Raw genomic sequence first — 24530 nt, forward strand, 5'->3', positions numbered from 1 at the left:
ATCTGAATTTTAGGATTAGAAATTATGATAAATTTACGTTGATGTTACCTTAAATTTTCTTTTAAACTTGATTTTGGGAAACATTGCTGCATTGATATTGCAAAACCAACCTGGAACCAACAACCACTATAACACCCAGCTAATGTGTTGCAATGTGGTGCTTGGACCAACATGGTGTCTCCTCTCCTTTTGTTAACATTACTTTCATCTAATAGAGAAGTTCTAACTTGGGTAAATTAAAGTGCAATGAGATCTGACTTGAGAACAAATTTGAAGCGTCACAAAAGTCCGGCCCCGGCGTGACCCACTCTCCACTAACAATGTCAGCTTCTGCAACTCCAGAAGTGTAACAGAACTTAAATTGAAATAATAATGCTGTTAAAAAGGTCTTAAAAAGTCTTAAATTTAACTTGTTGAAACCTGCAGAAACCGTAGAACTGAAATATTTCAGCAATTAATGCTGAAAAGCAAAATATACAACATAATTCGTTAACGCTAACTATAATATAAAGAGTACAACTCCTGAATTATTCTCGTGATTCATTCCTTAATGCCGATGGGAACACACGTCTCTTTCATGAGCTCACTCCACGGAGGTCATTTCACTTCATGTTGCTCTGGATCTGTACTGCACAGTGCATTACTGTACAGCTCATCACTCTGGCTGTGGTCTGGTCGCTCCTCCTTGCTGTTTGACCAGCCCTGAATCTCCACTCTGTTCGGCCATGCTTATGATGGCAGGCAGACAGAGAGAGGTGTTCACGCCGGCCTGGCGTCAGACGTTAGCGTAGGCCGGCCGCGGTGGAGCAGGGGGGGGGGCGAGTTTGCTCCATTTTGACACAGATCAGAGACGAGAGGATTGAGGGCAAAGGTGGCGTCTGTGTGTGGACATTTGACAGTTTGTTTGCTTGTGTTTCTGTGTGTGGTTGTGTTTGAGAGTGTGGGCGGGGCTGGTGGTCACAGGGACTTAGCAGTGACTTACCTTCTCCAGCTTTAGAGGCGCCGAGCTCCAAGTCATCCCGTGTGCCACTGTGGGAGTTGAGATAGGTGGCAGGGACCCAACCCTGCTCCTCTGCGGTGCTGACAAACCACCAACCTGTGGGAACATGGAGAGGATGAAGACTACCGGCAATAATATGTAGATAAAATAAAATACATTCAGGTGCTTCATATACAGGATGTTTAACAAACACATCATACAATAAGAGTTGTTTTTGAATAAATAAGAAAAAAATACAACGCAAACACAAGGACATGTAAAAGATCGATATATGTACAATGTAAACAAAATAGTAAAACAGTATTGCACATACATGATAATTATATTTGCACAGATGCATTACCAAGATACTGTAGGTATGGCTTAAAGTGTGTATGTGAAGAGTATTCATAATACTATTAAAACTACTACTACCACTATCACTACTTATACTAATAAACTTTATTTATATAGCACCTTTTAAAACGCAATTAAAGATCTGAAGTCTAGAATATTTGCTTAAGAATTTTAATCTGTGACAAATTTCCTGCAACAAAAAACAAATGCACAAAATAAAACTCTTAAAAACCACATCTGATCTGCATCTTTGTTTTAATCATTAAGTCTTGATTTGATAAAAGATCTCAAACCACAGGGGATGAGATAAACGTCAGGAACTTGACTGTGTTGTCAAGAGAATCTATAACCACAGTGAGATCTAAGAACTTGGGAGGGAAACACTGCCTGGCTGCAGCTCCACTCATGAGAGGGTCTTGATCAACCTGCGTTTTATCAGGGTCAGTGATGAGTTCAGTGGGCAGGACAGTGCTGAACTCCTGTTAAGAGCCAGAGCAGTGATTTTGCAGCCAATTTGAGTGCATTCCTGTGGGAATGACAACATTTCTTTCACATCTGCTTTATGATAAATGCCTCTGCTGGAGAGAAGCACCGACTCAGCAATGTTTTACTTGAAATTCTGATCCAGCTTCATGACAAATGGAACGACCATGACATTTTAAATGTGCAGGGAAAAAAGTCCCCCCCCAAGTTTGTGAGGCCGTGTCAGCTCTCGGCAGGAGACCTAAATGACAAAGCTGGCACAGACACGGTGCTATGGTGCACGTGTGGCCACACTTAGGCTATTTGTTGTGGTAACGGGGATTAAATATGGCTGACAGCTGTCTGAGTAGCCCATAAAGAGGAGTGTTCCATCACAGCTGGTCCAAACCTCAAGTGTACATTTTCCTACAGAAATACTGTGTTATGAGGTAGTTTATTTGAACACAATTAATAAAAAGAAGCAGAATATGAAATGTTAGACGGGAACAGAAAAAGAAAATTGTGTTTCTTAAGTAATGATGTGGTAAAGCATGAGGTAAATTTATAGGATGATAATATGGAAATTACAACTTATTACTACTTACATATATTTGGCAAGTGCGATTCATCTGCATGTAGTATATAAATAATACATATATAAATATACGTATTTATGTATGTATGTGTTGGAAATGCCTTGATATATATATAACAGATAACGAATAACAGCACAGTCATAGGCTGGAAAATTCATGGATAAGAATATGGTAAAAGTTCTTCCCATGCATAAACTCGAAATATGTGTATTAATTTATAAAGTACTGAAAATAAATATATATCTGACTATATATGTTTACATATATGTTTCTGGAAAGAATTTACATAATACTTTTGTTTGACCCCAGGAGGAGGAGCTGATGCCTGATATTAACTAATAAGGATTTTGCAATTAAAAGGCCTTTACAGAATATAAGAAGACAAAGATGACTGTTTAATCTGTCTTAATGACTTCTTTCTTTCTGTTAAACTGAATCTGTTTCATGTAGAGAGATTATTTTGTTAAGTCAGAGACCATTTGAAATTTCACCCAGGCTGGATCGTGACATCTTCCCAGCTAAACAGAGCGGAGATCCTTGTTGTGCCAAAACTGAACAATGCTTTAACCTGCCGTTATATTTAAAGAGGTCCTGATTTCACTATAATTTATTGACGTCTGCGAGCACGCCCGTAGGATTTGGTATCAGAACACTTTTCTCAGCCTGTTTCACGCTGTAATTAAGGTTACAAAAAAATGTTGTAATGTTGGCAGCCCCCAAAAACGTTCCTGAATCAAATTGATACCCGGTCTTTCCATGAAATTTAGCTGGAATCTCGAAGAACCAGAGACATGATGAGAGCCAAAATGCTCGACTCAGAGAAAGAGAAAACATTTCCAGGACTTTTTACTTACAAGTGCTATATCTGTGATTCATGTAGGGGATGCTATATTTAATTGATAAAGCTGCTAAGCCAAAATAAAGTCATCAGCTGAACAGCGGGGTTATTTTTCACAGTGAGGGCGTGTGCAGGCTGTTAGTGTCTGGCTCTGAGCATCTTGTTGGCTCAGACTCAGAGATGAAACAAACCATGTAATGTGCTCAGTCTTTGCACCGACGCCGCGGCTTGAACAAAAGCCTGTGTAAATCAGACAGAGCTCCGAAACACAAAAAATGTAGCCTTGTGCTTGTTAATTACACCGACATCCTGATTCTAAACAACCAAATTCTACAAAAACTTGCCATACTTCATTTGGTCGTTTGAATCTGATGTGTTATGTCACATGACCATCAATCTCCGTCAACGGTACCTGAATTTAAATTGAACATTACAGAGAGAGGTCAGCTGGGCAGGAGTTAAAAGACCTGTGTCAACTCACTGACGGGAAAAAAAAAACCTTACATCTGCAAACTGACATTTTCACACATGCTAGCTGAGTGGGGAGAAATGTCATTTTCACCTCGGTAAACTGACACTTGTAGAAGTGTAAGCAAATATAAGAATAAGGTGTAGGAATGTGATTTAATTGAGTGCACTTGGCTGCGAGTCTACATATACATACGCAGCAAAGACGAGCTGTCCCTCCAACAGGCCTGAGTAAATATATGCTGTTAGTAGTGGCTGGGCCTGACCCGCCTGGATTTTTCAACCATCGTCCCATATGGCAGGTGCTTAGGCTGAGTTCACTGAACCTCAGAAGAAGCAATAAAAAACATAACGCACACATTTGTAAGTGTTGATTTCCTGGTCACTGCAGGTTTCTAACAGAACGGTTGTAATTACCTCGTGTGAAGTATACTGGAGAAAAATAACACGTCTGAATGAGAGCCTGCTTCATGTATTTCATCTCATGCATTAACTCAGCGTGATTAAATATTGCACAAAACCAGCTCCTTAGTCCATATGAAAAAAAGGGTGTCAAAAAATACAAAAATCACAAAACCTCTGGAGGTTAAGTTAATAAAATGTGTGAACTTGTATCAATACAAGCTTTCACATCAGTGACAGAATTTCCCTGAGCGACATGGCGGCTTTTACTTTTCCAGAGCTAGAAACATTTTTTCCACGGTTTCGCTTCTGACACCCATCTACCCAATCACAATCGAATCAGTTGGCGAGAGGGTCACATCTTGAAGCAGTAGAAGAAGAACATCTTCCTCTTCAATACAGTCTGATATAAAATGTATATTTGTTGATTTATTTCATATATTTGTTTAAAACCATTGTTCACAGTTATGTTAGTCTTGCAAACAATAAGCTACGATGAAGCAAACGGTGACCCAACTCCTATCGAAGAAAATGTATGAACCGAGCTGGGACTGTTTACAAACACCTTGACCTTAGTCAAATGAAAAACTATGATCTTGGTGCCAGATGCTTCAGCTTTTCTTCGAACTATCCGGCAGACATCCTGAAATACTGTACGTCCTGAAACGGCTGTGAAACAGTTTAAGCTCCTGAACCAGTGAAAATCAACAAGTTCACCAAGTAAAAGCACAAGATCAGTCACTTGATGTCAATTTAAACCTTCTTTTCCAGAGGGATGAATATTTTATCATTATAATTTGTTCGCTATACTGAATCGCGCTTAATGTGAAGTCAGGTATGTTGAAATTTGATATTTTGTGCCGTTTATTTGAGTCGCTGTTTAAGTGCAAAGGCCTTAAGACTTGAGATTTCCACCCATTACTGTCAGATATGGTAATTTGTTCTGTATAATATTTCTCAACTTAATTTTTACAGGATTATCAATTGTACATTCATCATGATGACACAGACCTTCAGCTTAAGTGATTACAAAAGTAACAGCTGTTTCGTGAGTCTCCTCACATAATGCCTAACATTTCTCTGAAATCCTGTTGATAAGTCTGCATTGTCTTCTGAAATTTAGTAAAACTTCATTTTACCACTGTGTGACCCCGAGGGCTTCACCCCTGTGGTGTTGGGTTTTAAAATCTCTAGTCAGACATAATGAAATTCAACAGTGATGCTCCTGCGGCGCGAGTGAATCAAGTTGTGGATTCAGCCGCATAATGGAAATAAGATTAGAGCAGGAACATGTTCTCTCCTCCTTCGTTTCCGGAAGGCAGGAATTATCTGTGCAGATGTGGGAGGAACAAAGGTGAAGGGAAATAGACTTTATGTCTTGAAATATTTGTACCAGTACACGTGTGTCTGTGCATTTGATTCATTTTGTTCCACCGGCTTGTCTTGGTTCCCACAGCGGCGATCATAGACATACATTACAAAGCTGCACCTGTACATTACCAGCACCTGTGTGTCATCTGTCATTGTTTTTTTTTTATCTTGGAAAGCTGCTGTTGACTTTAACCACAAAGAGGCAAAGGACAACTAAACATTAAGAAAGAAAATAATCATAGCTAGTTACTGGATTTGAGCAAAGTCAAGCTTTGTGTCTCCTTAGCAGTGATTGCATAAGGCAAGAACCAAACCCCCGACCCTCTATAGTGGACATCTCAACCTCATGCCTTGGAAAGCAAGAAGCAAAACACTCCGTCTTTAAAACACTGTTGTAATGTGCTACAATAATCATGAAAAACTGGAGGTTTTAAGCTGAGCAGAGGGCAAGTAAATGTATGTCTCTGTGGCCCGACTCGGTCAAATCAGGTCAAATGTCTGTTTTCTTTCAATTCCATAATTTGAAATGGGAAGACAATGACGTCAGCTTAATTTAGATGACAGAAAACATACAGATCCAGATTTAAGCAAAAGTTTGACATGGAAAATGCACTTATTCACTTTCTGTCCATTACATTTAAGGCTACGGCCAACAGCCAGTTAACTTAGCTTAAAACGAAGACTGGAAACAGGAGGAAGCAGCGGGTCTGCTCCGTCAAACGGTCATAAAATATGCCAAAAAAACCTCAAGACCACTTTTTGAGCAATGCATTTAGAAAACCAAGATCTTGCTTGGTTAATGAAGAAAAATCAATGTGGGTAATGCAACCTGAGCGCTTTGCAGCCGCGTGGAAATGCGAGATGGAAACAAAGCTACTGTGATAGATATTCCTGCACAGAGACGATGAGATATGTAAACAGATTCCCACTCCAGACTTTTATGGAGCTCCACTCAAAATGTACATTTGCAAATACAGTGGATGCACATAAGATGAGAGCGAGCAGCATTTCTGAGCTGTTTGTCTCTCATACAGTTTCTACCATCTGGAAACTCTATCAGCTTTAAGAGCCGCTCTTCACTTTACTGTAATCAACAGCAGATTCTCAGCTGCAACAAGAAACTAGATTTATGCCTTTTCGGGTCGCTCAAATAGTGACTGTATAACCTATGAAATAAAACCTCAATCTATACATACAGTCAACCAGGTCTGATTCCCAGGCAAAGGCAATGTTGACAGTGTAACGTTAATTTTATCGTTCATTTATCATCCAGACAAACTCTTAAACTGTGCTGAAATTCAAAAGCAACTTTGTTTTGGGGCTGTGGAGTCACTATGTAACACTCACACAAGATTTCTACATATCCAGCGTAAATATGAGAACCACAGATTCAGCAGCACGAGGAGGCTTTTTTTTCCCGGGCCTGAATTGACGAGGAATGCGGTGGCTCAGCACTACTTCAGACATTTGACACCACTGTTGAGCAGAGCTGGAGAGAACCCCATTCATTTCTAGCTCCTGTATTTATTAACTGTAGATCGGGAATCAAAGCACAAAGGGGGAACGTATCCAGCCCAATACACACTCTTCCAGTTTTCCCCAAAAAAAAAAAAAAAAATGGAGGTTTCAATTTACCTGGGTGGCTCTGGTACGAGGGGGGAGGAGGCGTAAAAACGACACAAAACGACTTTCAAGAGCGAATGTTGACCTAAGGATCGACCTTGACTCCCTCCCAGCCTCTGAAAGGATCCCCTCATGGGCTGAACGCAGCTACAGCCCACAGCTTGTGCGCTCTCTATAGGCTCCACTGATTTGGAGACACAGCAGTCCTTGAGTGTCTGAAAAGCCCACACCTTAAAACCCTGCTTTGACTCAATGGTCAATTCTTGAGCGAGGGTGGGGGGGGGGGCACCTTTTTGGCTCCACAGGCTGATCTCTGTTCACTATTATTACAACTGTTTGTGCCGGTTAATACTGTTCCTGATCACATTCTTCATTTTCTCTGCCTGTATCAGCAAGATGGAGGAATATAAAGAAGGTTGAGAGGTCGGAGAAGTAGCACCATCCGAGTTTCCATCTCTAAAAATACAGGATAAGGTTGATTTCTCGAGACGGTCATTAGTACTTCCTATCTTAAGCTGAAAAACTGTGGAGGACGGGGCTGTGAATGGATAATGTGTCCTCCATCTGTTCCGAGACATTTAACACTTGGCAACTTTTCTGTATCATGGCGTTAGTGGTTCATCGACAAGAATTTTAGGGTTTTTCCTCTTTTACATAAGGAAACGTGTTCTTGCTGAAACTGCACTAATCAGAACTGTAGCTTTGAGAACTAGAAGCTCAACCCTGACCTTGTCTTCAAACCTATTTATTGCATATCAGAGGAACACAAATTGCATCAGCCAATATGTGTCATGTTGTCACATTTGAAGGAACTGCTGATGCTAAAATATGCAAAGAAACTGCAGTTTTCTCATCAACTAATCGAGTATTATGGCCACACACCTTTCAGTCAGGGTGCTTTTATTTAGGTACAGATGAACGTCAGCTGTCATTATAACACACTAGTGCCTGTTTGGAATGGGCTGTTTGCTTGGTCTGTGGTAATACTGGTTGCAGCTTTTTTTCTGAAACTGTAAAAGTGACTTGCGGTGATTGAGCAGCAGAGAGTTAAGACCTGCAGCTGGACTCAGTCTGCAGAAGCCCACACCACAGCTGCCGCACAAAGAGCTGTTCACCTGTTCCTTCAAAGTTTGGTGAAGCACGACTCAGTGTGCAGAACCCCCGGGCTGGAGAATTAACTGCCATTGCTGTTGCATCATAACAACGTCACTTACTTTGATGGGTTTTAGCCGCCTCCAGCTGTTCTTTTAGCAAAGGATTCATCCTGCAGAGAAACCAGATTTCATGGAAATCCAGGGCTAAAACAAAAATAGACCAATACTGCCATCCTAAGAGCTATGCGTCTAACATAGATTAAAACTACTGAAATAAGTACAAGACATAAACTGACTCTAGTAGTTATCTTGATATTTTCCATTTCAGAAATATGTCCTTGTATAATTTTGGAGTTTGATAGAGTATCAGTAAGTCTGTGCTCTTGAGCTAAGCTCCTCTCTCTGAACAGTGGGCTCCTGCTGAGACCCTGAGATCATCTTGATTCCAGCTTGAAGATGGAGAGCAGAGACATTATTGTATTGGTGCAGTTTATTTCCACGTTAAGGTAAAGCAGACATCCTGTACATCCATCATGCCATGCTGAGGGCCAGACCTGCTTATTCTGCCAGGATTTTACTCCAGCAGCGTGCACGGGCTCTCAGCCAGGAAGTCGAAACATCACCTGCAGGATGCCCCTGTTAGCCTCCAGCTTCTCTTTGGCTCAGATTTGTCTAATTTAAATCATTCGCGTTCGTGTGACAAAAAGGGTAGCTTTATACAGATTAGATTACCGTCTTGGAAGGTGACCATTAGGTCTCTTCCCTGCTTAAATAAGCTGTTTGGAGCAGTAGAGATGCTGGACACCGGTGGTGCCAGGGGGTCTTGGGGTATCCGGAGGGACTGAAGGATGTGAGCTGGCGTCTCCAAAACAAGACAGAACCCGGTGTTCATTTGGCACATTGTAAGTCACAGAGCCTGATCTGGACTTGGAATTGAGACAAGTTAGACCCTGACTGGTCCATAGAGAGATCTTCTACACAGGACTGGGCACATGTCTAACGTTGCCCTTGAGGTGCAGACAAAGCGGCTACAGGAAGGCTGCAAAATATTTTTTCCCTTTCTTTTACACGACTCCGTGAAAGGGCAAAGTTTAAACCACTGAATACAAAGCATTTGAACTGACCATCACTGCTGCTAGCTTAGCTTTGGCTAACATCTCAGTGATATAGTGTAAACTGAGGAGGCATCCTGGAGGATCCATTAAGCCATTATAATGAACCAACCTCTCTGAACCACTAACTTTGGCAGGAAATGGCTTTTTCCATTTTCTGCCTGCGTTTCTTTCTGCTCTACTCTCTGCTCCTGAGCCAGCGTCCCCCCCTGGCAAACTCTAATAAAATAGACAAATAAAATAGCTAAAGAGGGAGTAAGGACAGAATTATTAATTAGAAAACTAATTCTGATAACGGCATCATTTGGGACAATACTAAATTTTAACGACTATTTTCATATTGCTCCTTCACATGAATGCCTTTCATTTGCTTCCATGGCTCTTGGCAAATAGTAACTTGGGAAACTGCTGCAGCAAAACATCAGGCAGTCACTGGTCTGCCCTGGTGATTTCCAACATATTACACCCACCAAACCAGCAATCAATTTAAACTACTGCACCAACGGAAACAAAGGACATAACACAAACTGTATCGTCAAGCCGGGATAACGGAAAATACTGCCTTGGCTCAGGGCAGCAGGCTGGAAAAGTGGAGAAAGCTGAGCTCACTTATAGGGTCTGACCTAGATTCACTGCTCTGTCAAAAGCAGTGAATATATCTATCAATTATCTAATACAAGGAAAGGAAACGTCGATAACTGTACTGGGCACCACACAGTCTATGGCACAGTAGCTGTAACAGCAGGAATTCTGCTGAAGGTCAAAGGTGAATGGTAAAAATAATAATTATCCAAATCTGCAGTTTTCCCATTTCTCTATGTTAACTCATATTCGCACCTTATGCAAAAAAAACCCTCCTAAACATATACAATCCTGATACAAAAATAGACGTCAATATGATTTTCCACTCAAAGCATCCAAAAACTCTGCAGGGGGACACACGCTGGTTTAATTGGCCATGGCTTTAAAGGAAAATGTCTAAATACAGTTTGAGGCTAAATAAAATCCATAAAACTTTTTCTTGTTTTTAAATCATAACAAAGGTAACAGACGGTTTATAGCACTGCTAACTCTGTGTGTTCACCACTTAGCTCCATAATGCACACATCAATCTGTCAGAGACCGTTAAAGAGTTTGCACTTATTCTGCAAGGGAATGGATGCTGAATCAAGTGAACTCTGAAAATCTTCCCAGCACACACCTGGTCCTGTTAGTGTTGGCAAAGGAATGTGGTGTGATGTCGACCGGCCAAATGGAGCAGCTTTCGCCGACTTCCATTGCAGGAGGTGTTAAGATTTCAGTTAACTGCGAGCTGCGCTGCTGGAAACAGTTTCCACAGCAAGATGTAGGGGCGGTGGTATTTACTTCAGATCTCTGAGAACTTGTCCGTTGGTGTATAATAAAACTGTCAAATCGTCTCAGGGTGTGTTTTAAGACGCCCAGAGTCGACTGTTCTGCTTTCTAGAAATTCATTTCAAATCGTCTGACTGAATGAACTGAGAACAACAAAACAGCTAGAGAAAAAGATGAAACATAATAACTTGGGAATCAAGCTGCAGTTATACCACGGAAGCCTGGAAATCATAAATCTCATTCTGCATGGGTCATCAACATGCGGACCAACCATTAGAACTTTGCACAGTGGTGAGCTGAGATGCAAAAGGGAAGGGGGACTCTACTTGAAAGCACAGGACCATGCAGCTTTGAGTTCATGGAGGAAAGCTCTCATATAAGAGCCCCGGTAAAAGGACTTCAAGGTGTTGGGATATCCGCCTCGCTGCGGCTCCCCATTGGGTTGAAATCCTACCAGTGCAGGGAGTGAAAACAAATACATGAACCCAAAGGCAGGACACGAGACACTTCAAAGCGATCCGGGTCTACGCATGGACCCTCTTCCTTGAGGCCAGTGTGGCGTGGCGTTTCACTCACGCCCATCGTGAAACCCAAGTCCACTTGCCTTCCTGGTCTCAGTTTCCCTGTCCTCCCTCTGAAGAAACACATGAGTCCCATTACTGTTTTACTGTCTCAGCACACCATTAAAGGTGAAAGTCAGGCCCTTTAAACCAGGCCTACACCTCTGCAGTCGCTGTTGTGCCATGATAAATTCCCTTTGAAATAGAAGTCATACAGGCAGGTGCTCAGACCCATGGGAGTCTGTGATAGTAGATGGTCTTTGTATATTTAACACAGACACATGATTTAATACTAGTGATAATAATGACCAAGCTACAGCACTATCAGCTTTTCTGGGGTTCTTGTATCATAAAATCAACAAAACTATCAAACCACTTCATTTTACTGCATTAAAAAGTTATGCATTTGATTTTTTAGTTGTTTTCTATACACTTGTTTCCATTTACAGTAGATTAAAGAAGCTTTACAGCACATTCCTAGAAAGTCATTAAGTTATGCTTGATGTCATCCTCCCACTGACTCATTACATATTCAGTATTGTCAAACTGAATCACATATACCTTACCACGCGCTCTAGGCCCTATCGGCTCAGCCTTTCCAGAGGTTAAACAGCTGACTAAGGCTGCCATTTTTAAATCTGGCATGTCTTGCCGGCTTTCCATTAAATTGAGGTGGAATAATTAATACGAGTCTGGAAGACATTCCTCCTGCTAGAGGCAACATTCTGGCCTCTAGCCTAAACCAACACTGGGAAAAAACAGGGCTGACTGCAGGCCAAAGCGAGCCTCCAGATGGGGATAAGCAGCCGCTAGCAAGCTGCGGACAAAGAAGGTGGGAGGGTTGAGATAGGGAGCAGGGCAGAATGTTTGAGGAAGTGTGGACTGGATCGTGAAAGTGTATCTGCTTGTGTCTGACGTACACACACACAAAACGCATGCCGCGTGTCCCTGCTTAACATGTCATTGTCGTGCATGTGTTTTTATTACTCACCGCTCTCACTCTTTTCAATGACATCGACCACCTCCCCCGCTTGAAGGCCGATTTCTGCCGGCTCTTGTTTCTCGTAATTGGCCACCACCACGTACTGTTCCAGGAGCATGGGGTCCGAAGCATCCAGACCTGGGGTTGATGGGAAAAAACATGCCGTCAGCCAGCTGCCAGCCATAGGCGCACGAGAACGGCTGCTGGGCACACGTTGTGCCATAGGCCACTTTGTCTGTAGAGCTCAGCCAATCACAATATTCACAGGGTTCAGTGCATCTTCCTGAGAGTCTAGCCATAGAGCTGCATCCCCCTCCAGCCCAACATCCAGGGCAATGGAGACACTGAAAGTGTAGAAAAAGAATCCCCCTCCAAAATGTGAACGATCAAACAGTCAGCTGCAGAGAATCCATTCTGTATCACTGAAGGGGCCTCATCCTGAATGTCCAACAAAGCTGAGACCGGGTCAGTAGATGCACGTAGACACATTCACAAAGTAGTAAGACAAGCAGCGAAGAGAAAGTAGAAGGAACAGTAGAAGTGATAGAAAAGTGAGCTAAAGCCAGCTGAGGACAGGACATTAGAGTAGGAGAAAGAAATGGTTTCCCTTGGAAAATAAACCATCTGCTAAAAAGCCTCCTTCTCCTCAGTTGGGGCTGGAGGAAGAGTAGGGGGTTGTGTACACCAATCATAGGAGTTGGGACTAGAGGCCTTAAATAGAACCAGATGAAGGGGCTGGAGCTTTGCTCAGAGGGATGGCCCTCTGTCTCCATGAAACACTAGAGCCCTGACTACAGCGTGTGGCCCAGCCAATGGAAACCTTCCTTTCTCTACTCCACTCAGTTAACCATATAAGCACCGGCAGTGACTTAGTTTTTCACAGTTTGTGCCTGTATCAGAAAATTGATCATATCCAATTAAGTTTGGATCAAAAACTTACGAGAATGACTTCTTAAAGAAGAAAAACGTGTTTTCATTTGTGACAATATAAAAAGAACATTTCACTGCCTGATACGATACAAACACCCACAACATGTTTCCCCTCCACATGAGCATATGATGAAGCCTTAATCATTGAAAATCCTGAACACAAGCATAGCTGTGTCAACTAAAGCAGATCTAACAAGCGTCATATGGAATGCAGACTCCTCCCCGGCTGACATCCAGCTCACAGATTAGCAAGAGCTTCTGATGACCGCTGAGGTCAAAGCTCCGTACACAAAGTACAAGGTACGTTCACGCACCAAGATTACATCTGTAAACCTTGTTTCATTGAATCCATCATACCCTTTAACAACGACTTGGTTCAAGTCCCTCAATAACATCAACAGTTAAACACTGTTATAAGAATGAGCAGCAAAATAGTTGAACTGGAGCAGGAACCATTAATCAGCATTTACAACAGAGTAACGCAAATAGCCTCCAACACCAAACACTCACATTCAGGACTAAGAGAGCCAAGTCAAGCTTTGTGCCCACATCCATCTGATGTATTAATGGTTGATCTATTTATTTTAACACCATTAATTGTTTATTCAGTAATTTTAAAGTTATAAGCTGCATTTAACACTGTTGATTTCTCTCTGTACGTTGTATGTGGAATGCTGTATGTTGTTGCAATATAAGCGTATACTACACACGGATACTTTTACACAAATGAAGTTTCTAAAGGATAAATAAAGTTCCTTTAATTTGAAATGAATTAATTGTGTTGCTGATGTACAAAGGACTTTCATCATGTTTTTGAAAAAGAGAAATATCCCCAAACAACAGCAATCACATCCTCTGTTCTTGTCTGTTTTTAATAACTGCCATCACTTACTGGAAAGAGGAAATCTGTTTTATACTGACTTTGGAAAATAAGAACAATTCAGTCCAGCGGATGGAAGGTTTGGGACTTAGATAAGGAATGATTAAGACAACTTGGATTAAGCTGCAGACCTGGCGTCATGGCTCCAGACTTGGAGATTAACGGGTCTATAAATCAGGATAATATTTTTTCATTTTAATTCGGGGACTAAAGCTTGAAACGTCATTGAGATAATAACTTATGAATTAAGAACCATTGGTATCTGAAATGCTATGACTGGCAGAGGGACTGACACTGGATTACTGTGGTCGGGTCGTGGTTTATGATGCTTTACGTTATTTGTGCAATATGTTTGGGGGAAACCACAAAGTTGGGTGCAGAGACACTGGTAAGAGCATATCTGAATTCTGGGTATATTCTGGGCCTTCTTGTTCTTTAATATGACAGCAATTAACTGCACTAACAGCAGACAGAGATATATTTCTCTTGACACTGCTTTGAAAATGTGTGGTTGAGTGGTTTGTTTTAACTTACAGATCAATTAACTTTGATTAATAATAATTTGGCATCAAAAAGGACAAGAAGAAAAACTAAAATATAGATTAGCTCTTACAGTACTATCACAGATAGGGACCAATAACCATAATATAGTTAACCAATAATAAAATAGTATCTAAAATGTGTTTTTAAGTCCGTACTTTTACTTTTATTACAGTTTGAAAGTTTTTATGTCGGTTTTACACCATACTCTGTTTTAAAAGTCACCAGATATCACACATTTAAAAGGCAGCACAGATTACTAAGGTGTAGGACAAAGTCAGTGAATCAGAATGGGTGTAAATTAAGTACCCAGTCATCACCTATGGTCTTGGCTTGTCCAGACTTACAGATTAATAGTATTTTGTGCATTACCTAAGCACAACTTAAATGAGATACTCATAAGATTTTCATGATCAATAAATTGTCCTCTATTCAACAAATCATCCTGCATAATAAACCACAACCAACATAAACCCAGTGGATATATGTTGTACCTTTGTTTACTTAATGCTGAATTTGAACCTGCAATAAAATAATGACCTGACAGGAGCCAAATTACAAATAAATACTATATCTTGGACGTTGTGTAACCCCCACAAGAAAACTTAAGAAAACCACAAACTTGCCAGCAATACAATTTCAACACAGATGAACATAAAACTAAAGTCAGGTCATGATCTCATAAAACCAGAATCTATGTCAAATGATGTTTCTGAAACACACGGTTAACTACACTACAGCAAGCGAACAGTAAATCCGAGACCCGAGGTGAGTGAGTAAAGACTTTGTCAGCAAAGTCAATAGGCCTGAAAAACTGAAGCTAATATTTCAGCCTCGTTCAGGAAATGAAATGTTTTGCAACAGCAGGAGGAGCGAGCCAGAACAAGGGGAACGTGTGAGAAAAATGAGGTGAAGCAGCCTGGGACGGGATAGGTCTAATTTCAGATATGATATGTGTAAAGACAGCTGAGTATAAAACGAGCTGTATAAATCAGTGTGGTCAAATCAAGGTTCAAATGAATCAATCCTGAGAAGTTACGTACTTCGATCAATTACACATACACACACACCATCTGTTAGGGCTGTGGAGTGTATCTGACAAACCTGGTTAAGAGTGTGTGTTTATATATGTATTAGAGCATGTCTGTGTGTGTGCCACATAGATCTGATGTATTTCTGAGCTTTAAAATTACATATCTTTTTTGGGCTGCGATCAAATAGCCCTATCAGCCAGTCTCTGTGTTTACATCTGTCCTTGCTCAGATTTATACATGTGCTTCCTGCTCCCACCCTTTCAGTCCCAGGCGTCCAAACTTCATCCAGCCCCCACCCCCATCCTGACTCAGTCGTCATCAGCTCCTTCCAAAGATGACAGTTGGGAACTTTGCAATAATTCATCCCTGAGAGGAGGAAACTATAGGGAGTGCATCGTCTACCCGTTTCTACCGAGGAATTTCTCTTCACGAGAGACTTTTCAGGATCAGCCGTTTTGGTTGATAGCATAGTTGGCACGGGCCTCTGCATCTTGGTGCCATATTCCGAACCCTTGGGTGACTTTACGAGCGCAGAACTGGGTTGAGAAGAGTAAAATTTGGCAAAGTGCATCGCCTTTGTATGTCTCATCAGCAGCAGATGTGAAGTTGGATAAGAAAGGGACACAGGACTGCTGTTCAATGTAGTACAGATGTACTCATGTCATTGAATCAGTATGTAGCCCTGAGGGACAATGGGCAGACCACAAACAAATCGTGCAAAAACGATCCCCCGAATCAACTTACAAGTGAGCGACAGCCTTCACAAAGCTGTTAAAAACTGTTGGATGTCTTCATCATCTTCACTTGATCATTATCTTCACTTAATCATCATCTTCACTTGATCTGTTCCTTTCAGGATTCCAGGTCCAGATAAAAGTGGGAATATCACAGACATTGAGAGACAAGGTACAACAAAGCTCATCTTATATAGATTTTCAAAGTTTCTTTGCAAACAAAGTTGAGTTTACTCCAGGTCACTGTTTCTAACTGAAAAGAATTGTGGGCCTCCTTCCTCGTAAAACATTTGCAGAGCCAAAGTTTGGAGGATTTCTTAATCTTCATTGTTTACATCTATGTTTGCTTTCAAGAAGTCTTCCCTCGCTGCAGTACTTGAAATATCACCACCAACAACTGTCAATCAATGGAATTCATTAACCTATTAGTGGACTTTTTAATCATCTATTCTGCGTTTGAGAAGGAAAGAAACTCCACAGGGAAACTCAGGAGCTCCCGTTGTACTGGATGTTGAAGTTACGAGGGGATTAAAGTCACAAAATCAAATAAAATCCATTATCTTTACAGCTTATCCTTTGAGGGTCGGTTGCCTGGAGCCAATCCCGGCTGATATTGGGCAAGAGGCGGAGAACACCCTGGACAGGTCGCCAGCATATCGCAGGATACAGAGACAAACAACCATTCACACTCACAATCCCACCTACAGGTAATTTAGAGTCTCTAATGGGAGGAAGCCGGAGTAACTGGAGACATGGGGAGAACACTAACTCCACACAGACAGGCCTTGAACGGTGGGCAGGTTTGAACCTAGAACCTGCAGAGCCACTGAATCACCAATATCAAAAAACTCAATCAAACCAATCCTGCATTTCATCAAGATTTCCAGTAGAAACTACGATTTCTAGATCAGATTCTGACCTGGTTATGTAACAGTGGAGCATTGCTTTACTCATGCAAGGCTACTTTAGGGATTGCAGAAGTTCAAAGTTAGAGATGTGGTGTCAAAATATGACAAATTACATTAACTGCTGACAAACTGAAGAGGTGCCTTTGTAATCATGGATGAACAGCGGGTGAATCTTAAATGAAAGTTGTTTATCACATTAGTAGCAAAAAACAACCGTCTTCGGAGTTAAGACTCAGGTAACGTAGCTGATGTTCTATGCTACATGTTAAAGCTGTACCCATGACATGAGGAAGAATGATCACTTTTACCAATGTCCTTTAAAAATAGGAACATACAACATTTGAAATAAACCTGGTGTAACCCACATAATGAATCTTTCAGGTCCTGTGAGGCTCATTGTGCACGAGTCTAGAAGGATTCTGAGCTGTTCATTGAGAAATAAGCTACTGCCACAGTGTCTCCTTGTGATTTGGATGTGCTCAGTTGCCCTAATGATTTCCAGTTTAAAATCTTATCCATCTGCAAACACAAACAAACACACAAACCTCTTGACCCGCCCACCGTCTAAACCCGTGAGCAAATTAACCCTTATTCCTCCTGACCAGCATGCACAGCACACACATGCACATACCCACATACAGTGTGTAAACACTCACACAGGCACAGCTTCAGGCACACATGTACACCCTACAGGCCCCCAGAGACCTGCCGCTGAAACGAAGACAGCAAGTCTGCACATATAAACACTGCACTCCCTCGGTCCGTGTGCAACATTGAAATGGTTTCCACTTGCCACGTAAACCTCCTCTCCTCTCCAGCTGCTTTTCACATGCACTACACCCCCGAGTGCTCCCTTTCTTTTCCTCTCCTACTCCATTTCTAACTGTCCTCTGCTCATCTCACTCTCTGTTTGAGTTCAGATAATCACAAACGCTTGGAAGTCGATCTGAAGCTCCCAAACCTCAACATCCAAAGAATTTAATCATCATAGTGTCCTGTCAAAAGATGATTCCAGTTCCACTCACCTGACTGTGATTCAGCAGACTTCATTATATGTTCAAGTGAAGATAGTATGTTGTTCTTTGAACCTTATATTGACAATAGCTTTGCTATGATGCAGAGTCAATTATGTAGAATGCTTCAATCTCACACTGCAGCTCTCGACAAGTGGGACCATAAAAGAAATATGGGGCAGAATCTTACTAGAAACATATGAGAGATGAAATTTCCAAGTAAAAAACTGACTTTTCACTGGTTTTCATCATCTAATATAAGTCCCACAAAAAAGACAAATCACCAATGAAGTGCACTACAGACAAGTTAGAAAGAGACAAATAAGGAAAAACAATCATGAAAGAGATAGCGAGGAAGAAACGATCACCATGAAGACAAAGAGCAACAGTGAGCAATCATCTCTGAGTGCCTAGAAGATGTTCCTCTGATTTATTCTGCCTGCCAGGTAAGAGTTCCTACTCGAACCTCTAATCACTCGCAGTTTTGTGGTGGAGGGCCACATTCTCCTGTTTAGAGCAGGGGCTCAGTAAACTCATATGTGAGACCCACACCATGTAATTATGGAAACCATGAGCTGCAGCTACAGCACAAATTCACCACAGACTCGCTGCACTTTATCTGCTGTCCTGCTTTAAAGGAGAGAGATCAATCTTTCTGCTGCTGACCACTAACGTCCAGCATGAGTAGGAAATCACGTATGGAGGGATTTTACAGTGTGTGACTCTGATTAGTAAATTATCACAAGCACCAGTTGTTAAGTGTGTTATTAACGTTTCCACTGGTAGACTTGAGGGATTTATTGTAAGTAAAATTACGACATAACTGATATATTTTATATCAAACTAAACCATTGAAACTATGCAAACAACAGACACTATATGACAAACTTTCCAGGCAGCCAATAGGAATATAACTGAAGGCCAATCTAATATCTTGCACAGACTGAATGTAGGTTACTCGCTACACACACACACACACACACACATACACATACACACACACAGCTGAAATAAGACAATTTTTCCATTTCACTATGCAGCTGGAATCCCCTGTTACGTAAAGCCTCGATACCATGGAACACATAATGAAATTAGGTTGGGGTCTTATTTCGTTTTGGTGACAACTGTGCCGCAGCTTTTCCTCTGAGTGGATCGCCCGCAGAAAATTAACTCACAGGTCACCGACTAAGACTTTCATTGCCCCGCTATGTCATACGCAACTATAGCAGAGTGCAAGACGGATGGCCACAGCGAGTTTGCATCTGATTGCAGGACTAATGTGTAATTAAGAAAAGGGTATTCTGAGACTGCATGCATTCAAGTGCACACACACACACACATACAATACACAACACTTGAACAGCTGTTCACTAATCCCCTCTCATACTCTTCCTGCTGCCTCCTACGCCTGTATCCCCATGCTCAGCTGAGTCACCCAGTCTTTTTTGACTTCAATACTCTCCCTCACACACACAAAAAACATAAATCCAACAGCCAACCCTGGAAGTGTAAATACAGAACCAATAGAGGCGAACAGCAGGTGCCCTCTCCCACCCAGCACTGTATTTTTCACCATTTCCTCAGAATGCAGAAGTGTAAGGTCGCCATTTTTATTTGAAGAACACTAGAGCAGCGCCCGTCATGCTGGAGCTTCGCAGTCGAAACTGCATTTCCTCGAGTCCGCAGCAACACACCTGCCAAGTCTGAAGTCCACCGGACGCAGTTGTCGACAAAATCAAAGACAAACTGACAAACAGACTGAGATTCTTCGATTTCTGGATGGATGTGTTCTTACAGAAATGCACCACCCATTTAGCATCACGCTCCTTCAACATTGGCAGGCTCAGAATGGACAGTTTTAAAAGAAGAGTAGAAATCAATGCAGCAGAATAGCATAACTAAAAACTGTCTTCATTATTGATAAATCTGGCAATTACTTTCTCATTTAATCAATTAATTGCTTAGTTCCGGGTGACTTATTCAAATTGCTTGTTTTGTCTGACCATTCAATTCAAAACTCGAGTACAACAAAGACACAATACAGATGGATGGAGCGCAGAATACTGGACACAGATTCCACTGGCTATAGGATAAAAAGATTTCAGATTCTTACCTGATTTACGTTTCCCAGAACTTCCACAGTCTCTGCAAAAGAAGCAACACCAGAGAAGCATGGTCAGTGTGAGTGGACCCGAGGTCAGAGCATTTATATGACTTGATCAATCTGTGGTTACAGCTGAATCTGTGTCTGGGACTCTCCAAATGCTGCTGGCACACAAGTACCAGCCAAACCCTCGCTGAGAATGCACGCAGAACTTGACCCACTACCAGAGGGAGGGAGACAGGGTGGGATACATACTGCACGGGTGTGTGGAGGACCACAGTAACTGTGTCAAGGACAGAAACAGCAAATCATCAGATGTTTTAGCAAATACACAGCCATGGTAGACGTGGTGTATATGAGGGTGATGATGCAGCTGCCTCTGGTTAACAGAACAGCATTTATGTACTTTACAACAGTATCATATCCCATTCATGACCCCATTCATGTTTAGATGTGAAAGCGTCTTTCAAAGCCCAGACTGTAACAAAACACCGAGCGGACGAGCGTCAGTGTCAATGAACGCGCTCTGTGCACGTGTACTGTCCATGTCTGTGTGCTCTGTGCTGCAGCTGAACACACAGACGTGTATGTGTAATAAGAGGAAATATAGGTTTAGTCATTAAAAATATACACAATTTATAGAAAGCAAATTGAATGGCACAGAAAATTAGCACTGGTGCTGGGTCTATTCAGCCAGAGGAAATACACTGCAATCAGTTTGAAAGAAATTAGTAACAAAGAAGGAAACATAACAAATGACATATGTAGGATTATTACATTTAAATCCATAATTCAGTGTTGTCAGATCAATTTTTGTTCTCGTGCTTCATTTTGCTGTAATGCAGTTACATAAATGATGATTACTTTATCCAGTTGAAATTAGTTTTACCTCCGCCAAGGAAGTTATGTTATGCGGGCCGATCCGCACAAATGGGCAGAGCTAGAGGATTTGTTTTTTAACATTGTGAGAGTGTTTGTTTTCATCATTTTCACTGGTTTCTCTGAGAGTAATTCGTGGATCTTGATGAACAAGATCAGAGTGTATGAAATTTGGTGAAGCTTGACTGGATTTAAGGGGACTGTTGGGCCTTGGCAGAGTTAAACGCTCTACTGAACGCCATTCTAGCTTGTTTACTTGCTAGGAGCATTACGCAAAAAATATTAAAGTGATGTCCACAAAACTTAGTGGGAGGATGGGACATGGACCAAGAAAGAACTTGTTAAATGTTGGTGCAGATATGGCTAAAGGGACGGATCCAGGAACTGTTTAATCGTTTTTTTAATATTATGAGATGCATGAATCTTAATAGGTATATTCAGATTATTGATATGAATGTCTGGTGTTTGATTGAACCTATCAAAGAGTCATGCACTCTATAGTGCTATAATAGTTATACATTGGAAACATTTCCCAACAAGGCAAAACATCTAAGTCTCTGTATTTGTACATCTAGTTTTTAACTTGGTGCACATTTGAAGAAGCTCTGGCTGAATACTTGTGATGGAGCACACTGAGGATAAACTAAGGATTGATGAAGATGAGATCAGACACCTGGCTCTCTGGAGAGGTCGGCCTGCAGGACTGAAGCAGTGGCCAGTTATGGATATGAGTAGATGTTTGGATAAACCCCCTCCAACATTTGCGTCCTGTTCAATGACTCTCTGTGCTTCATTGATTCCAGCTAAACAAGAAAAGTTTAATTTTGTATATTTCGCAATTTCAGTCTCTGGAGTTGATTATTTGACTCTGTGCTACAGAGAAGCCATCTCGGGTTTTGCTTTTAGAGGACAATAACAAATCAAACAAATAAAGTCAGAGTATAGTACTTTAGTTTCTGCTGAGTGCAATGAAAAGATTACTCGTGTTCAAGCTAAGCAACAGTTTTTGCTTAATAAAAACATTTTTCCCATAACTGTATCCCTCTGTTACTTAAGATAAAGTCATTTTTGGCTCAAGGCTTCCACGTTTCCAGATGCATGAACAGATCAGTTATGAGACATTTCCAATCAATCGCATAATAGCTTACAGCTCAGTTCAGCTTCATTAAAAACATAAATTACATACATATTTAACTTTGAACAAATCCAACCATGAAAACACTATTAAGCTGGATTGTGTCAAAGCAGATGCAATGTTTATATTGGATCTTCAGCGTTCATACTGTGGGAAAATCATTTCAAGCCCGCTGCAATATGAATTTTATAATTTTCTATATAATGGGCTGAAAACACAAAAATGTTAAACATTCATGCCAAGCCAACATAAACATGGTTATGGTTTAATAAAAGCGAAGCAAATGATGCTCATCACTTGAGACAACTTTAAACTCACAACAGAGGGATGTCGTGGATATTAAAAATCAAAACAACACACACATCATTGCACAAGTGGATATAGTTGAGGATAAGGATAGAAAAGTGAGCAAGATGAGTGGTGGAAGCATCGTTTCCCCCAGGTAATGTCAAATCTAGTGGGGCAGAGATGAAACTGAGGGAAGCTCTCTGCAGAGTTGGGGAGAAATGATGGGGATAAAATAGATGCTTGACCTGCCCTGTTCGCTTATGACCCATAGCACAGAGCTGGAATAAAAATTCCTCCCGGGAGGAGACACAACTCTGGCTCTGTGCACTTTGTGATTGAAGAGAAGAGGGGGAAGTAAGAGGAGCAGAAACCCAGCTGAATGTTTAATAATTTGCATCTTTGTTTTCAGGGGTAAATTGTAACAGGAGTGAGTCACATAAGTTATGAGATTTATTATCAACACTGTTCTGGTATTCTGATGTAGCTAAACCTACACATGTGCGCACACTGGGCTGAACACATCATTGAAAGTCAGAGTCCATCTTAACCTCTAGTTGAGAATAACCATCTGTTAACACATAACTGCAGCTTACTCTTTGTAGGTGGGCCTATTAGAGGAGGAATTTGTGAGATATTAGTTCTTTGCTCACATTTCTTTTTCAGTCAGGATGGGAGTGTCTGCCCTGCCCCACGTATACATTACACAGACGCTCCAGCCTGACCTCAGATTAACCTCCGCAGGAGTAACCTCCAGCTCAGGGGTCAATGGGTCGACGTCATTGAGCAGGAAATCATTATGATAGAGCAGAGGGCAGCTGGCTTGCACTCAGAGAAGCTGCAGTGTTTGTGGGGATATTCTTCAGAAAAGTAATGATTCAGATCTTTCTCACGAATATTGGTACAAATAAGCTTTTAAGTTTACTCAGTCACTATTTTCTGACGACAGCCTTTTAGTGTAAAATTCTTCTTTTTACTCTTTGGAAGCATTTTAGTGAATGAAAGTTGCCCAGAAACAGATCAGAACTACAAAGCTGCCTTAAATGGTCAGTTATGCAAATAAATAAACCACACAAACATGTACCCCTCCATGAACAGGTCGTATTCATCAAGCAATTCACAATAAATTTTAGCATAAGAATACAAAAATGTTCTAGTTGCAAGATGCCAAATGGCCTTGAATTGATTTCTTGATTGCACAGGAAGTGCAGTCACTTCACTGATACGTTCAGGTAGATTTTCCTCTGTGGATAAAGGTCTTGATTATTGATTTTTGCGTATCTAAGTCAGTATACAGAATACTTCCTGCTAGGACTCTCAAGTGTAATTTAGAGCTTATGTCTGTTATATTACAGCATGTGAATCAACCCTCCAGCCAACCTTCAGAGAGATGACACATTAAAGTACAAATGCATCAAAGAGATGAACCATATGAGAAGAGGCCCATCAACTTGTCAACAAGATATGACGTGAATAAATAAAAAACGAGCTGGTTTGGTTCAACCTGGGATTCAGCAGCAGTAAAATAGTGTTTAGAATGCAGATGATGGATGCAAAGGACAAATTTCCCCACGGGCATTAATAAAGAGCGTATTTATTAGCGCTCTAAAAATGGAGTACAAACCAAAGTCACATCGTAGTTGGGGCAGTAAAAGACACATTTCAGTGGACAAGCAAATTTAGTGGCATCTCACCATGAAGTTTTAGATTGAAAAACACTGAATACCGCTCCCCTAACCCCTTCCTTTGCAAGCGTGTGGAGATCCTATCATTACCTATAATGCACTTGTCTCTATAGCCAATAGTTTCTCTGCTGAAACCTTGAAAAGAGGAAATCTTTAGTTGAATTCATTGTTCCACAGCGAAAAAGATTTAAAACAACTCATTGCAG

At 41.2% G+C, this 24530-nt stretch overlaps 1 protein-coding gene across 2 annotated transcripts in view; it reads right to left on the bottom strand.

The window, feature by feature from the left end:
• LOC117775690 (SH3 and PX domain-containing protein 2A-like) overlaps positions 1-24530 on the bottom strand; it is a 49065-nt gene that overhangs the window by 9572 nt on the left and 14963 nt on the right. For both annotated transcript variants that reach the window (XM_034609050.1, XM_034609049.1), the window contains exons 6-8: positions 20350-20381; positions 12207-12335; positions 983-1096 (exon numbers count right to left, since the gene is read on the bottom strand). In XM_034609050.1, the coding sequence (XP_034464941.1) occupies positions 983-1096; positions 12207-12335; positions 20350-20381 (275 nt within the window). The remainder of the gene's footprint in view (positions 1-982; positions 1097-12206; positions 12336-20349; positions 20382-24530) is intronic.

This window comes from Hippoglossus hippoglossus, chromosome 15 (genome assembly GCF_009819705.1).
Source record: "Hippoglossus hippoglossus isolate fHipHip1 chromosome 15, fHipHip1.pri, whole genome shotgun sequence".
Classification (NCBI taxonomy): domain Eukaryota; kingdom Metazoa; phylum Chordata; class Actinopteri; order Pleuronectiformes; family Pleuronectidae; genus Hippoglossus; species Hippoglossus hippoglossus.